Source organism: Pinus tabuliformis, chromosome 6 (assembly GCF_031772625.1).
Source record: "Pinus tabuliformis cultivar Carrire ecotype Pingquan chromosome 6, CPIR1, whole genome shotgun sequence".
NCBI classification, from domain to species: domain Eukaryota; kingdom Viridiplantae; phylum Streptophyta; class Pinopsida; order Pinales; family Pinaceae; genus Pinus; species Pinus tabuliformis.
The window spans coordinates 1,895,877,624-1,895,895,212 of NC_142292.1; the positions used below are offsets into that span (position 1 = coordinate 1,895,877,624).

A 17,589-nucleotide genomic window follows, 5' to 3' on the forward strand; every position below is an offset into this window, starting at 1 on the left:
CCAAAAAATTATATATACATATTATATTATTGATAAAATCGCCTTTCATTTTTCCTATATACCATGGAGATTTGCCCATTTATTATATTTATAAATTTAGGGGGGGTTCTTAAAATTTTCCCTGTACCTCAGGGATGATCCACGGTCATCAACAGTGCCTCAGAGGTATATGACTGTCTCAGAATTGTTTCAGAGAGAGATTGTTGCCAGAGATAATACCTTAAATATTGGTTGCTGCCATTGTTAATTCCTTCGAGGTAGTTTAATGTCTTAGAGATAGACTCCTGCCTCAGTTAAGGCCTCAGAGATGGTCCACTGCCTCCACTTTGATGAGTTTAGCCCGACGTCCTCAGTAAACAACCTTCACGAGCCTCAGGAACATCTTGCTGCAACAGAAAGGGCCTCGGGAACAACTCGCTATCACAGATGTTGCGTCATAGTTAGCTCACTGCCACAGGTAGTGCCTCAGTGATGGTTTGCTTCCTTTAGCTTCTTCTGCTTAGAGCGTTTGCTTCCTTTACGCGTCCACTCTGCTGAGCTTGGACGCTACCGGAAATTATCACCAACTGCCTTGAGTTCCTGTAAATCATCCAACACGGATGGGTAAGCATCCTTCAGGTCAATAACAGCTACACCCTCTGGAGCTTTGCGGATCAACACAAGTAGCTCATGTTTGTCCTTCAGATCATGCTTGGACTTATATGAGAACCGATGACCATCATAATTTACTTTGACATTCTTCTTCAAACTCTCAAAAACACCCTTGTTGGCATTGATATCAACATAGCATGCCTCATTTATCTTCGCTGGTGTAAGAGCTTGCCTGGTCTCGAAAAGAAGGTCTATAACGCGTTTGATCTGGGCACCAACGGCTGATTTCCTGATACTGTTGATATGCTGAAGCCTCTCTGTGTCATTTGAGAATTTAAGCGGCTGCGCCGGCTGCTGAGCCAAAGATGAAGAAGATGCAGGAGCCTGAGGTTTCTTTGAACTGCTGCTAGTGGTGGTGGTGGTGGTGCTCTTCGGGGGCTGTCTCGTTGCCGCGACCTTGGCCAAAGTAGACTGGCAATTCGCCTGCTGGAAATCAGTGCATATCCAGGGAATCAAAGACCCTGTCAAGGAAGAGAGGAGTTACAACAGAAGGCAGAGAATAATGTCAGATATTTGCAGCGTCTAAACAGTGGCAGCGTTTAATGGGTAGCGACTGTGGAGGGGCAGTGGACAGACTGACCACGCAGAGGTTCTTGAATCATTTCAGTTTCCATATTAGATAACCATTGTATCTGCCCGTCGGACCCCTGATAGACAGAGGTGGCAGCGAATCTCAGACAACGGTTATGGCAGAGAGCATAGAGCGTAGGAAAGAATATGGCGCAGAATGAGGAATAAAACACTCAATAAGGTGGAAATTCTGATCAATTCTGATTAGTAGAAAGACAGAACTGACATGTAGGTAGAGACCACAAAACAAGTGGCTCAAATATGAGCAGGGCCAGAATTTGCCCGCTCTGATACCATGTTAAACACACATGGACAACAAAGACAATATGAAAGATAAATAATGTGAGTACGATTTTATTAACAAGAGATTTACATTTATAGTACATTATGTGACTCTTGGGTTTCAGATCCCAAGGTCTCTTGGACTGCTTAGTCTATTCGGCTTCCACACTAACCCATTTAGGATTAGGTGTCCAACAATAACTTTTCCCAAATTTTTGGCCAAATGAGATGTACTTCCCAAGAGTCCCATATTTCATGGGTAGGATGCATGTTGGGGAATCCACAAGGGAAAATGAAGCACTCACCCTATGCTCAAATAGTGTCCCTTAAAATGGAAGGTGAACCATTCACCCTATGCTTAATCATGTTGGGTATATACTCAATAGGGGAAGGTGAACCACTCACCTTGTGTTCATGTAGCTCCAAGAAGTACCCAGGGACCTAAAGATCTCTTAAAGCTCAATATCCAACTCAAATGGGACCCTCATGAGAGGTTATTTCAACTACTCCAAGTCTCTCTCTGAAGATTAAGAACTTGGTCTTTCCCAAAGGCATTGTGAGGATGTCAGCAACATGTTCATTAGTCCTAATGTGTTGGAGCCTTACTACTCCATGTTGTACCATATCCCGAATAAGGTGGGACCTAATATCAATATGCTTGGATCAATCATGGAACAAGAGATTCTCTAAAAGGAAAATCCCACTTTGGTTATTGTAATAAATTACTGTGGTATCCAACACATAATCAAATATCTCACTGAAGAGCTTTCTCAACCAAATAAATTTCCAACAGGCTATACTAGGAGTAATATATTCAACCTTTGTGGTGTTTAGAGAAACATATTTTTGTTTTCCGTTCATTCATGAAATTGTAGCATATCCCAAAGAAAAACAACATCCAGATGTGCTTTTTTCTATCCACCGCATTTTCATCCTAGTCAACATCAGAATATCCATGTAGCCTCAAATTCCTGGCAGTATATCTTATTCCATAGTTGATAGTGGCATGAATATATCTTAGAATATTCTAAGTAACAACTTAGTGTACATGATGACGCTTAACCATAAATTGACTCAAATTGTTTACAGTAAAGCGTATGTCCGGTAGGTTGTTCACCAAGAACATCAAGGTCCCACAAGTTTTCTATATTCAGAAGTATTTGCCAATTCAGGACCAATAGTACTTCCACATAGCTTCTTGAAATTTAGGTCCATCGGAGTAGAAACAAACTTGTATTCCACCATACCACATCTTTCTAAGAGCTTCACATTGTATTTCCCTTGAGAAAGGAAAATCTTTCCTAGATTTTCCCAGACCTCCAAGCCTAGGAAGTAATGCATTAGTCCTGGATCCTTCATCTTGAAATTAGAAGTCAACTCCTCTTGCATTGATAAATGAGAGGGTCTGCACTAGTCAAAAATATATCATCGACATAGAAGACCAAACTAAGTGGCATGTCCTTTTCAACCTTAAAGTATAATTTTGGATCAATATAGCTCCTTCTAAATCCTAGCTTGATAAGATAGCTATCAATCCTCTCATACCATGCCTTAGTGGCTTGCTTTAACCTATAGAAGCATTTCTTCAATCTGCGTACATGTGTTCTTCTATCTTGTACTTTAAACCCCTAAGGTTTTCCCAAGTAGACTTCCTCCTTAAGTAAGTCATGAAAAAATGCAGTCTTGACATCCATTTGATGTAAGTTCCATCCTTGATTGGAAGCCAGAGAAATTATGGATCAGATAGTGGTGTCGCGAGAAACTAGTTCAAATATTTTATTGTATTCAGTTCCTTCCTTCTAAGAGAAACCACAAGCCACGAACCTTGCCTTATATTTTTTTAGCCCTTCCATCAACTTGATGTTTCATTTTATAGATCCATTTTGAAGTGACCATAGACTTGTCCTTGGGTCTAGGCACCACTTCCCATATAGCATTCTTCATGATTGACTCATTCTCCTCAATCATCGCATCTTTCCATATCTTGTCCTTTACAACTTCTTCGAAATTTCATGGTTTAGTTTGAATGGTAATACTCACGCCAACCAAGTATCCTTGATATTTTTTAGGCTTCTTACTTTATCGAAATGTTCCTCTACGGGAAGAATGTTTTTTTGTCTCTTGAAGAGTATCCAGGAGCCATATTGGTCTTTTAATTTAGTTAAATGGATCACAAGGAGGTGGATCAAGAGGATCCAGTTGGCCATTAACATCGAGCATAGGCTCATCCATAAGAGTTTCTTCTTTTTTTTCAACAACATCATCATTAGAGAATTTTTGAGGTAGAAAATGGGCCTAAAACCAAAAATATACAACAAAAATAAACTTTATAAGAACTAATAGGATTCAATATTTTTGGAGTAAAAATGTTAAATGATTCAAGGTATGTCTATTGGACAGACATTTCAGAGCGTGAACTATAACAAACTCCATGATGTACGAAGATTCAACACAGATTGTGAGGACTCAGCTTGTCATTTGGCTCTCCTTTTAGCACCAAAATGTTGACGATGTTGGACCCACCAACATCAGGGGATCTCGCGGGTATGAAGTCCAAACTTGAGCTCACACCATTTGGTGTAGGAGTTGCATTCGTTACAATGGCCCGATTTCGTTTATGTTAAAGATATGCCTTAGCTCTTTCTTGTTAGCACAAGAAAGTGGTATTTTTTGTCTTTGAGCAGTGAGGTTCACATGCCTCATCAATGCTAGTGTTACTTGTGTCAAGGTTCTTTCAATGCAGAGAGAAAGGGTGGGGGTGAGTCTCAAGTCAGATGGGAGGAAGCCCCAACCCTGTTAGAGACACACAACACAACAATACGTGCATAGCTTCCAGAGGAGCGATCCACATGGATGTGGCAGTCACAAAACACAAGGGAAGATAACTCGTACAACACTCAGTAGGTCAATGTGCACAAGTGTGATGATTGTTATAGCAAGTTTACGTGAAAGGTTCTGTCTGATGACCGAGGAGGTAACCCACACGGGCAGGACAACATTAACAACTTATACAACACATTTTCATTAATATATGTATTAGAACAGTTGAATGAATTCAAGTGTTAAACACAGGTTAAAGAAACATGTATTACAAGTGTTCAAGATTAATCTTATAAATAGTTACAACACATGTGTGAAAATGTGTTAACCTGTTAACAGGGTTCTGAATTAAGTGAAAGTTTCAAAACACGTCGATACAACATACATCACTAACCCTGTAGGTGGGGCGTTGGAGCCACTACTCACTCCTCAAAGAAAATATTAGAAACTCTCAAGGCTATGTGGGAGGAGCCAAGGTGAAAAAGTCATTTGCATGTACAAATGAGGGGGTATTTATAGCCAAGGGTGAAACTGGCCCTTGTGACTGTTCGACTTCCCTTATGACTATTTGACTTTCATGATTTTTCTCTTGGACTTCCATGGTACAAGTGGGTCTCTTAGACTTCCACATTAGATTACATTGATTGACAATAGTATGGCCCACAATAGTGATGTGTCCGACATGACTCATGACACGACTCGACATGACAGTGCTGGTATGTTCATGTTGCTGCTGGTGTGCATGTAGAGGTGCAGTGTTGTTGAGTGACAGATGTCCTCTTGGTGTATCACAAATTCACCTCCACATGATAAGGTTTGCAGAGTCCTCGATGGTCATTGCGTTCGCTTGATGTTGCATGTGCACGTTGCTCCTCGCTTGTACATTGGCATGTTTGACATGTGCATCCTTTCGCGATAATATCCCCTCGCATGTTCACTCATCTGTCTATTACGAACAAATCGGCCATTCATGAACACATCTCCTCACATGCATTGTTCGTTCGTCCGTTCGTGAACACATCCTTTCGCATGTACTCTCCTTGTTCATCCCATTCGTCGTTGCGTCATGTATGTTCATGTACCTATATCTACAATCACTCATGACGAGATGACATCAAATCCATAAACCTCATAGTCTACCATGATGCATGATCGTTCACTTTCAGATGCAGGGGACCGGCAAAGAGGACAAGGTTGCGAAACTACACCGGGCAAGTTTCAAGATAGGATGCAAGCTCATGGCACTGCTCGTAAAAATTGCACATAGGTCACTGGGAGACTGAGAAGGATAATCCAGATTGGCTGGAAGAAAGATTTTCAATATTTCTGGAGGGAAGCAATTCGAGCAGTAGAGGAGTTTGGTAGCAAAAACTACGCAATTCCTAGAGGAAGCTGGATGTGGACTTCAGGAGACTTGGCAGCAAAAACTACACAATTCCTAAAGGGAGCTAACAGTGGGCTGCTGGGTTGCCAGAGACAAAAACTGCATAATTGATACTAGGTTGACCTGCTAAAAACCTCTGCGCAGTTTCTGAGCTGAGCGGGATGCTGCGCTGTTGATAGAATTGCTCAAAAATCTCCGCAATTTTCTGGGTGAGCAGTCCGTCGGTTGACTGGGTGATTGGCTGGAAAAACTGCGCAATTCTAGAGGGGAGATAGGGACGGACACTTGGTATCTATCTAGCCTGTCTATGCAGTTTTCTCAGTCAGTGAAGCGGGAAAGGTTTGCAGCTTCTACGCAATATTTGGGGTTGTGACTCCTGGGGTCACTACCCGGTCAAATTCTCTAGTTGACCAGCAAGAGGGTTGGTTGCTTTGCTTGCCGGTAGTGTAGATTGAGATGTATTGTTGAGGAACTTCTGCATTGTTCTGGATGACAGTCAGTCTAGTTGATTTCTGGATTGCACTATGCAGGTTGCTTGGGAGATAACCTCAAGCTCTACTCAATTGTGGGCAACCATACATGTTCACTGAGGGATGAAACTATGCAATGCAGCTCAAAGAAGGTCTGTTTGTTGGAGGGTGATTCGATTGTCATAATTTTAGCAAAATGACTATGTGTGAGTGACTGAACTTGTGCATACACGACCTTGCAAACACACACTCAACTGTACTCGACGAAAAGAAACCTCAAACCATCAAGACAACATATACTCAGTGTCACTGACAGATGGTGAGTGCAACAGATGTTTACTTATCGAACACAACTCAAACAAAGCCTTCAACATCACTAGAATGAGGTCGCAAGAATGACATAGCAATCAACATGTGGAAGACGATAGTTGGTCGAACGAGTGACGAAGAAGCAAGACATGTAAAAGAAACACATAAGATGATTTTTGTGCACATGCATGTTATTAAGGACACGGTGATGTGAGAATGACAAGCAATCCTGCAAACTCAACTAAGAAGTGTACTTCGAAAGATGTTCTGTACTTACCATACTTACCCTCAATATGATCATGCATCCGATGGAGTTTGCATGTGGTCCTGATCTTTTCCATTACTCACTTCCTTGGTCTTCTCCTCAACTCCTTGGAAGCGATTTCAGCACGTCACCTTTTCCTGTAGTCACTGAGGTAGATCTGCGCAATTTCAGAGGGACATCGAAAGTTGCTGGAATGAGGCCTTGGGAGGCCCGTCTATGTAATTTCTGCATGAAAGACCGACAAGACAACTTGGACAACACTACGCAGTTTTGAGGCTCAAAACATTGTTGTGGGACAGGGGTCTCGTGAGGACACATCTTCACAATTTCTGAGTGTAATGCAACTGGACTGCTCTGCACATTTCTGGAGAGCAATGTTAGCTGGGGCCTCTACGGGCTGCGGAGTTTCAACAGGCAAGGAAGGTTGGTGTCTCTGCGCACTGTGGGGTTTGAACAGGAAAAGGAGGAATCTTGATGGTTGCAGAAACAAAGCACATAGTTTCGGGAAGCTGGATGAGGCTAGGTTGCTTGGGAAAATGGTTAAGATTGAGATCATTGAAACATATGGAAACATTGATAGGACTCAACTGTGATCACATAATGAAACTTAGTGACACAATGTAGACCATCAAAAATATAAAAGACATACTTTACTTCATGCAACAACCTTCATGACATGAGTGTGTGAGGTGAGTGTGAAACATGTCTATGTGATGACAACCACTCATACGCACACAATTTCCATGAAGCAAGACAACATGCGCTTTGCATGACAAACAACAACCCCTCTTCCCAAATATGACACATGTTGCATGAAGATCAGAACGTGGAAAACTCTTGAGATCAAGGAGGGGAGCTTGAAATGATCAACTTACCAATCAAGCTACCAAGGATAATTGATCGCAGGATTCGAGGTAGTCTCTGAAATTTGCATGCGAGCCAAAATTTGAGAGGGTGGTTGTAGCCGCTACAACATGACCATAGCACTACAGATGGACACATCGTGTACTGTTGTACTCTCTATGTCTAAGATGCATGATATGCAAAAATTGATTGCTCAAGATCAAGTTTGATTGGGGTTCTGCCCCTGATTACGTGGATTGACTTTCATCATTGGGAAGAGGGTGGTAATGTCTTGTCACTCACTCTGTATTGATCCTTCTTATTGATCATTATATAAATCTTCAGCAGAGATGAGATGAGATGAAAAGATAGTATATGATGTTTAGGGTGGCATGATAGTGTTTGGATATTGGCAGGTAGAATTCTCCCTAGCTAAGAGGGAGTGTTACAATTGGCAACTAAGGATAAATTCCCTCATTTGGAAACTCCTCTTTTGATGGTACTCTTCACCTTTGAAGCAAACTTGATGGCATCATTCTTCATTTGAAATTTTGGAATTTTTGTCCTACAAATGCCTCTTTTTCATGTCGGCTTAGATTTGCCACTATTCATGTCATCCCTCTTGATGAAAGGAAATGTCTCTTCACCAAAACCAACCACTATAAATATAACCTCATGTTCACCTTATTTGTCACATTCACAACACATCATTCTCTATATGTTTTAGAGTCTGCACTAGTATGCCTAGTCATGTGATGCATTTGCATCTCATAGCTTAACAAGCCCCCGTATTCCATTGATATCAGGGGATGATGGATGTGGCATTCAAAATGAGGGACAGGTCATCGTTTAACCTTTGTGTTCAAGTAAAAAACTCCAAAACACACATAACTCCAACCATGGTGGATTTCAATAAACCCATATAATGGAAACAACATAGCACTAATTATTAAAAGTTATCCCTACATCATAAACTTAAAAGCCAACACAAAGGAAATAAAGCGCCAAAAGGTACAAAAAACTTCAAAGATAAGCCTTAAAGGTACTAGCAATCACAGGAAGTCTCGTATGCATATTATTATTCTAACATATATAATATTAAGGTATTAACACACTAATGTTATTAAATAATATTAATTAGCTTGACTTTTCTTTTGTTGCTAAATCATTGTGTGTCCTCATTAGTTCGCTGAATACCATGGATTCATGCCGTGTTGTTATGAAATGCTAGTTCTAGTTCTATTGTGATCAGTTGGTGTTACACTTCAATCACTACATCTTAGCAAAAGGGAGGTGATTATCCCTTCCCCCTTCAAGGGTCATCTCTTTGTCCACTTATTGCACTGCTTTAAGCACTTAAAGAAAATGATATTGGCAATGTCATTGTGCGTGAGACATTCATAACACTCTATCAATGAAATTCAAGCTGTGTCCAACACAAATTTTATTCCACTAATTACTATTCTAATTACACCTAACAATTTCTTAAATCTTAAATTGATAATTAATTAATTAATCTGATCAATGACCTTAATTCTCCATATAGAATGCACTAGATATTAATTATTGAATAAATAACCATAATTATGATGGGCCATAAAAGTTCAAGCTTTCTCTGGCTAATGAAAACACCTTCCTCCACACTTCAGTACAATTAAATTTTTAATCAATTTCACGTATTCTGGTTGTTGTTTTAACCTGTTGCAATTTTTTCATTCTCATTGGGTAGGTTTTCACTATTGTTATCCTTCAAATATTTATCATCCATCAAATCTCCCTTTCCAACAAGTTAACGTGGCCTTTGCGTGTTTCCTTTTTAGTAAATTCCAAAGAATTTAAAATTTGAAAGTCCCACGGGTGAAACACAAGATGTGTTAAATTAAGAAATAAAAAATGAGCAAATTAATTTTCGCCGAGAGCTACCCGAGACGACTTTTGTTCACAGACCCAAAATTCATCACTCTTTCAATGAAATTCATGCGCAACGAAATAGTTGAGAAATGTTGAACAAAGATTTATTCGCCCATTACTATTCTAATTACACATCTGCACTCATGTACGCGCAATTTCTTAAATCTTAAATTGACAAGCAATTTCTTAAATTTTAAATTCACAATTAATTTTAATTAATCTGATTAATAGCGTTATTTATTAGTGTGGAATGTGGGATGCAGAGGAGATCTGTAATTGTGTGGAGAGTTTTAATTGTGTCAAGAGTTTTCATTGTGCTAAAAATCTTGTGCAGAGAGATTTTATTATGCTATATTTTTTTTCTTTAGATCAAAAAACTTAAAATAAACCTAAATGGTGAGATAAACGATTGTCCATATTTATTTATAACATGTCTATAAATAATATTTGTTACGAAATCCTAACCATTTATTTAATTAAAAATCTCTAAATCCTTAAATCTCTAATTCTTAACGAGCTACATTTGCAATTTTTATGATATCGATCTGCCCATCTGTTATTTGTTAGGGTTCAATCGATGTGGCTACCTTTGGAATCCAATGTTCGCATTTTTTTATCATTCAGATGGTCATCACCTTTTAATTAACACATAGCCCATCTTTGTTCATTTATACGATATTGCCTTTCACATTAACCAATGCTTTGGTGGTATTCTGTAGAAACCATGACAATTATTGCTCTATTAATTTACAGGAAGATCTTCACATCATAAAGAGTTTACACAAAAATCATTGACACACGAAGGTAAAGAAAGTTCAGACGGCTGCGATCCACTAGTTTATGTGTCTGTTCCTCACTCAAACTGAGCACAAAACACTAAATCATAATCATGCAAACCAAGTTTGAAGCTTAAGGAAATAAAGAATAATTATTATACATAAAAAAAAATTATCATATGCAGAAATTATACAATAACAAATGCCCAACGAATATCGCACTCAAAAAATAACCAGCAGCAGCCCTAGCTCGAAATGACATGAATGAATCCCATCACCATACATATGTAACTAATCCACCACGCTCCATTTCCTCCTTGAACAATATTGAATCGCTCTTTCACATCGTTATAATAATGAGGATGGAGATGATAACGCATGGAGGTACGCTTAAAGAAGGAATGCAGCTCCTCCAACCAAGGCTGTAAGGCCCTCGCGATTCGGGCAGGAGTGCGACGGGCAAACACCCCTTCACACGGCGGTTGAACGGTGGGCACGACCCGGGCAGGCACACACGATGGCGGGCGGGCGGCCCTGCACGACGGGCAGGTGCCCCGTGCACGATGGGCGCGGGTCTACACGGGCGAGTCACGCGGCGGCAATGACGAGTTGACACGGGCGAGTCACCCGGCGGAGCGGCGAGCTGGGCACAGGCAAGCGCGGTTATGACAGCGGCGAGCTGGGCACGGACGAGCCGACCGACGGAGCGACGAGCTGGGCGTGGGCGAGCGCAGACGTAACAGCGGCATGCGGACACAACAGAACGATGGGCGGGCGCCCCGAGCGGGCGACCCGTGAACGATGGGCGGACGCCCCGGCGGGCGACCCGTGCACGATGGGCGGACGACCCGGCGGGCGACCCGACCATGCGACGAACTGTGCGACAGGAATATGTGACGAAACAACGAGCTGTGGTGCGACGAAAGAATGTGTCGAAAGGCACTTAGGCCGGGATATGGCTAAGTGTTGGACGAGGGCATTAAAACACATAATCACATATTATATGGCTTGTACGCATATGTTTATATGCTTAATTAATTAAAATATAATATAACATATATACGTGGGCTTATATGTATGATGATGGGGTCGGCCATGAGTGATGCACCCCCATTAAAACATATGGAGAGCGTATATGCGATGGAGAATGGATATAAGGTGAAGCCGACATGTTAAAATGTATGTTTGTGGGCGTATGTGGCAAATATGGGGGTCGGCCAAGGGCTGTACACCCCCTCTTAAAAACATACGATGAAGCATATATATATGGCATGTTGAGATGCCATTTGATCCATCGAACTTCGCTCAAGTGTCTTCGCATAAAGACAAGGAGAAAAGTGCGAAGTCTTGGAGGATATGCGCATTCCTCATGCGCATAAGGAATAAGAAGGTCTCGCATATCTTGGATTGGTTTATGTGAAGGAGGTCACGGTTGAGGAGGTTTCTATACACGGTTTGGTGTAGAATTGTGTGAGTGTTTTGGTGACCCGTGCGGGTACCCGCTCATAGGCAAAGGTGCATAATTGTGTATGTAAAAGGCTATCTTACGCCTTGTTGTAAATATTGCTAAGTGTTGGCTTGGATTCTGCCAAGCACACTTGTTGATGTAATATTGAAGGATTCATAATATATTGTTATCGGGCAGACTTTACTGGGAGTTGCCCCTCCCATTCTACATGGTTGTTTGCAATTGTTATTCAGTTTAATTGCACATGAAAATGTTAAGAATGGTTTATGATGAATTATGAAGATTAATGTTTTCATATGGTTATAAGATAACAGTTAAAGCATGTTTATATCGGTTAAGGCGTAGTCCATGTGCACGAGTATTGAAAAAAAGAAAGTGCAGGGTGGTGCCGCACCCTGCCAGACATTGTTGGAAGACTACCGTAGACCTGGGGGCGTGACAAAGGCAGTCCCAAAGATTGCCATCTTCCCTAAACTGGTGGTAGAGATAGCCCCGCTGCTAACGTTCGGTGGGGAAGCGGTGTCTGGGCCTTGAGCCGAAGGTTGAACTGTGGGAGAGGAGGCTGAGCTTGGTGGGCTCGCCAGTTCGGAAGGAGCAAAAGCGGGAGAAGAAACAGTTGGGGAAGTCGCAGGAGGCGGCGAAGCCCGTGATGGCGCTTCTGGAGATTGAACCGGCGACGCGTTGGGAGTTGTTGCAATGGGCGACGGTGCTGGTGCCCGTGCGGGAGAGGCTGAGCTCACCAATCCCAGCACGAAAACCAAGCAGAGAAGTGTATTGATTCCAGCCATATTATGTAGAAATAGCAGTTCTGAAAGGATACTAGTGCAAATTTGTGTCACCGAAAGTGTATAGAGTCAATCTTTTCGCTTCCACAGAAATGAAGCATGTCAAAGATGAACTATGTGAAGGACGAGGGAGAGATGGTGTTGTGGCGAAGTCGGCTTTCGAGAATTAGGGATTCGTTTTTGACAAGCCACTTCAAAGTTCAAACCCCTTTATTTCGGTCTTTGGCTGCGGTTTTATCCGCGTCCCTGCTGAACAGCACCTTTAGTTGTTGGAACTTGGCACCGACTATTTCCTCTGAGCGTACATCTGTACACTAGGAGCGTACATTACGAAGTGATCCATTCCACTACGTCTTCATTGAAAGTGACGTATGACTTTTTCTAAAAGCAACAGTGTTATAATAGACGATTGGTTAAACGGCTATGGCGAGAATGTTTCCTGCTTGGCAGAATACTGATGCACATGCGGAAGGGCATGGTCGTAGTGATGAGGTGTGAACATCCGGGTAGCTTCTAAACTTGATCAAGTTTAAAATTCTAAAGCTTTCCTTTAAAGTCATCACCATAAGTATCCACATGTTTAAAGTTCCACCGGCATGAATGATCATGGAATACATTTAAACTCCGGTATTAATGGTGTTAGATTTTTTTGGCTCGAATGCGGAATTTTATCTATTTAATAATGTTTTAATACAAATTTTACAACAAAGTTACCTTTTTTTCTAAATAGTGGGAAAAGCTATTATAATTGAGTTGGATAGCTATGAATGGAATAGCCTGGATAGCTATGAATGGAATAGCCTTCACTGCGATTTGCAATACTTACTCAAAACAAAACAAAAGTTATACTTACTCATTAGCTAATAGGAATATTGACTTAAAATTCTATTTTTTAATTTAAACTTTATCCTAAAAGTTAAATTTATCTATTTATTAACACTGTTCAGTAACTTAGTCGATAAAAAAGCTATTAGTGATAAATTTTTTTTATAAGAATACAGATATTTTATTTATGATTTATTACTTATTAAAATAATGGAAAAAAGTGAAACATAAATTTATGATGTACATTGTTTTTGTAATATGATGCAAAACTTCTTTTTGTCTCAATAAGTATTCTTCTTTCTAGTGTTTAAGGAAACCCCAAACTCAAAAGCATTTTACAAGAGTGAAAGCTTGCTCCCTTATGACCACTAATTGGTAATTTCATCATACATGATTTTCCTTGAATAGAGATGTGATGAATCGCTTTGTATTCATGAATCATAGTAATTTGGCACTAATTCATGATAAACTTTACCATTATTTAAAAGAAAATCTTATTTCTAGTGTTTAAGGAAACCCAAGACTCAAAAGAATTTTGCAAGAGTGAAAGCTTGTCCATCATACATGATTTTCCTTGAATAGAGATGTGATGAATCACTTTGTATTCATGACTCATAGTAATTTGACACTAATTCATGATCAACTTTCCCATTATTTAAAGAAAGTCGACACATATGTTAAAAAAATAAAGTTAAAATATATCTCTTTTTTTATATTATTAGTATTATATTATTATTCATTTTTTTTTCTAGTTTGATTTCTATTTTATGTTATGGTAAATTATACAAAGCATTTGCATTCCTTTTAAAAGCTTAAATTTACTAAAAGGAAACTAACAAAGAAACATAATATACATCATTAACGTGTGGAATTTACATACGATTGCTACAAGTTTGTTGGAAAAGGGTAACTTGCTACAAAAATTCATATTGAAGTTTCTATAAACATATGACCCTTAAATAGTAGAGAGTGAAATACTAATTTCACAAGGAATAGCTAGGTAGTGAACAATATCATCCTTCCATTGCTAAGAGTGACTCATCGAACCTAGTTTGATTTTGGCATTGATCAACTAGAAAGTGAACTTAGAAAATTAACCAAAACACCAATTATATTACAAGAGACTATTGGAACTGTGGACTGTGATGGAAGTGCAAGAGACCTCTTGGAATAGGAAACCAAGAGTAAAAAAATGTATTAATATAGTACATCATGTGAATAGAATGACAGCACATGTTTATCTAATTGGTTGTGTATTTATGCGAGTGTTTAACATGGTATTAGAGTAGGTGTATGTATGCCTTGACTAATTATTTGTGAGCCTCAATGTCTAGTTTTCTACAACCTCTATTTTTGTTGTCATCAACCTATTATACTCGCAAGGAATCAAAGATTCCTCGAACGATTTATTTTTTTATCATACAACAACACACATTTTTATTAGAGTCTGGCCACTCAAAGCTTATCAACATTGAACGTGTATGTTTGACTTGTTTGTTTATCATCTCTACCATTCTTAGCCATCAATTATTTCATTCACATTTACAATTATGAATATCCTCTCGGCTAAATTTGAGTTGAGTTCTCTGCCCATAGTCTTGAAATATTAAGAAAAAGCATTCCTATCAAACTCACTCGTTTCAAAAATAAAGTGTTTTCTATCGTGCCATTTTCCTTTTGTTGTTCGTTGTCTCTCCTATATTTGGTATCAAATACTCACATTCTATGACATCGCCTTGCAGCGTTGGTATGTCAATTCATGTTTGACTCCTATTTCTAAGCGATCCTATAGTGACATTGGTCTTGTGCAACCTTATAGCTTCAATTATTTAGTTCCAAGGTATTCCTGTTCTGTGTGGGATTACCTTATGTCTGAGTTAGGTGATTATGCTAACTAGTTCAAGTCACATTTTTGAGCTCACCCATTATTAAATTTGTTTACGCCACTCTGAGTGAGTTTGTTCATGTATATCCAAAGAAACTAGTTTACAGTAATTCTTTAGTAGGGTGGCAAACATTTTCATTGGCAATAAAGGTTTTTCCTTTCCATGAGAATGTTGGCATTAATGAAAGGCAATTAGGCTCATAAGTTTGCACATGCTCATGCATCATGGTGGAATAGCCTAGCATAAAAATTGTACAAGCCATTCTCTTTTCTATTGACAACTCAATCTCACTTCTGATCTAGTTGCCTTACAAGGTCATGCGTCCTTATTTTATTGCAAATGAAATTGAACGAATAAAGAATACCAAATTTGTCCCTTGACTCATACCAATGTAGAAGATTAGGATGATTGGAGCATAGGCCACAAGCCCCATTTGTGTGTTATGACACCATCTGATCCCATAGGGGTGAAGTGAAACTCGAAGCCTGGTCCCCACCATTTGAGAATTCAATTTTAAAAGTTGTTCACCACTTTGTTGTATCATACTTGTACAATATCAAGACCAAATTCGAAGTGTGCCCAAAGACATTCATTGGAAATATTAGTTTACCTTTTCTCAAAATTTTAGTGGTAATTGTTGAAAAGGCAACAATAAAATCCTAATTTAATTTTTTCCTTGAATTAAATTGGGAATAAAATTGTAATTCCACATCTCATGACAACGTGTATTAGTTAACTAAGTTAATTTGACATAGTTCGCTCAATTAAAATGAGTCCAGGGTCTAACTAGATTCATGTAGAGTGTCTCCTACATTTAGGAGCACTAGTTGAGTGTATTTTGAGTTGTAATTAATTAATTCAGTCTAACAGAGTTAAAGTTAGTTAAACTAGTTCCAACTATTGGAGGAACTAGTGGGAGGTCTAGTAGTGTGGTGGTGCCTGCACTCCAAGTGGACTTGATCCGAAAATGTAAAAAGGTATTATAGACTTTATGTGAAGCTTGCTTATGTTACTTAGTGCAATGGATTGAAAAGATTGCAAATAACATAAGCACAGAAGAAAATTGAAACATAAACATACACATCAATACAACGACAATTTGATAATGGAGTTTACTAGACTTCCTGGCTACCTCTCCGGGTCCTTAGCTTCTAGTGCGACTGCTTTATTGGTTTCAAAATTCTTTTACAGACATGAGCTTAAAAACAGAGACTCAAATGAGAAAAAGGATCTCACCATTTCTTTCAGCTCAAAATTTCAAGTCAAACGAGTATAAACTTTCCCATATTTGGCCTATGTGCCCTCCAGACCCCCTAGAATGTGCAAAACCACCTATGCCTTCTGCAAAACCACTTTCCACTAACAAAAACTACCCTTTGTGCTATGGAAACCACCTCGGTCTGCGCACCTTGGATTTGGCAGGTTCAGCTCTGCAATACGTAAAAAGTATTTTGGTTCGACTCTGTTTCAGGTCTAAACATATGGGCATATTGGCTAGCCCAAAGCTGTAAAGGCGTGGTATATATTACAATGTTGGAGGTCAGCGGGTCGAAACCTCCGCCCGACACGACGACGTTTTGATATGGATTGATATACATATATAGTAACATATATCTGCATTAAACTTTGGGTGACATGTATCTCCGCACTCTGTTGGCTTATACGTTGGATATATGCTAATAGATACCATATATGGTTGTCTGTTGGGGTGGATGTGGGATAATTTTGTAACCAAATAAGGGTCCGTAGGCTATGGGGTTGACCCCGGTCGGGCCCTTTTTTCCGGCGTCTTCAATCTCGCAACAATAAATATAAAATCAACAAATCTGTTAAAAATCACCTCTGTAGCCCAACCGGTGAGCGGATTACGGCGAAGTCTTGGCAGTTTTGGGAGGTCAAGGGTTTGACTCCCCTTGAACCCAATTTTCTAGGATTTCATTCAAACATTGGGCAAATTCGAGCTAACACATGTCAGCACCAGATTGGCCCATTATGTCCAATCATGTGCCACCACATCACTACTCTTGCTGACGTCATCCAGGATGGGTGGCATGTTCTTGGGATGCCACGTCCTATTGATGTCACCTTGCATTGACTGTTGACTTTGACTTTGACCTATTGACTTTGAATTTTTTACTTTTTTGCCATTTGCCCTAATTTTTCCCAAAAACTTTCAGTAGCCATAACTTCTTCATCTGAACCCGGATTTACACGTTGTTCACACCGTTGGAATCGTATCGACGAGCACTTCGATTTGATTCAACTTTCAACTGCATTTGAATACTTTTATCTAGAGGCAAACTTGAATCCATTTTGGATCACTCCTCTGCACTGGAAGCTTTTA

The 17,589-nt window shown here is 39.7% G+C and overlaps 2 protein-coding genes across 2 annotated transcripts; both read right to left on the minus strand.

Annotated features, from left to right (window-relative positions):
* Nucleotides 1-546: 546 nt before the first annotated feature.
* Nucleotides 547-11,149, minus strand: LOC149266760 (uncharacterized). Its single transcript, XM_089409069.1, has 2 exons — nucleotides 10,699-11,149; nucleotides 547-1,112 (listed from the first exon to the last, which is right to left on the minus strand). Exons 1-2 carry the CDS (start codon nucleotides 11,147-11,149, stop codon nucleotides 547-549), a joined length of 1,017 nt encoding a protein of 338 aa, XP_089265195.1.
* A 1,016-nt stretch (nucleotides 11,150-12,165) lies between these two features.
* On the minus strand, nucleotides 12,166-12,609 carry LOC149266761 (uncharacterized). Its single transcript, XM_089409072.1, has one exon. It carries the CDS (start codon nucleotides 12,535-12,537, stop codon nucleotides 12,166-12,168), a length of 372 nt encoding a protein of 123 aa, XP_089265198.1. The 5' UTR covers nucleotides 12,538-12,609.
* Between the last annotated feature and the right edge of the window lie 4,980 nt (nucleotides 12,610-17,589).

Excerpts from the sequence above, each read along its gene's own strand:
- LOC149266760 (XM_089409069.1), bottom strand. The coding sequence starts at position 11,149 with ATGGTCGGGTCGCCCGCCGGGTCGTCCGCCCATCGTGCACGGGTCGCC. Across the intron at positions 1,113-10,698 it reads GCGAGGGCCTTACAGCCTTG|GGTCTTTGATTCCCTGGATA; the intron begins GTTGGAGGAGCT and ends CTTCCTTGACAG.
- LOC149266761 (XM_089409072.1), bottom strand. The coding sequence starts at position 12,537 with ATGGCTGGAATCAATACACTTCTCTGCTTGGTTTTCGTGCTGGGATTG.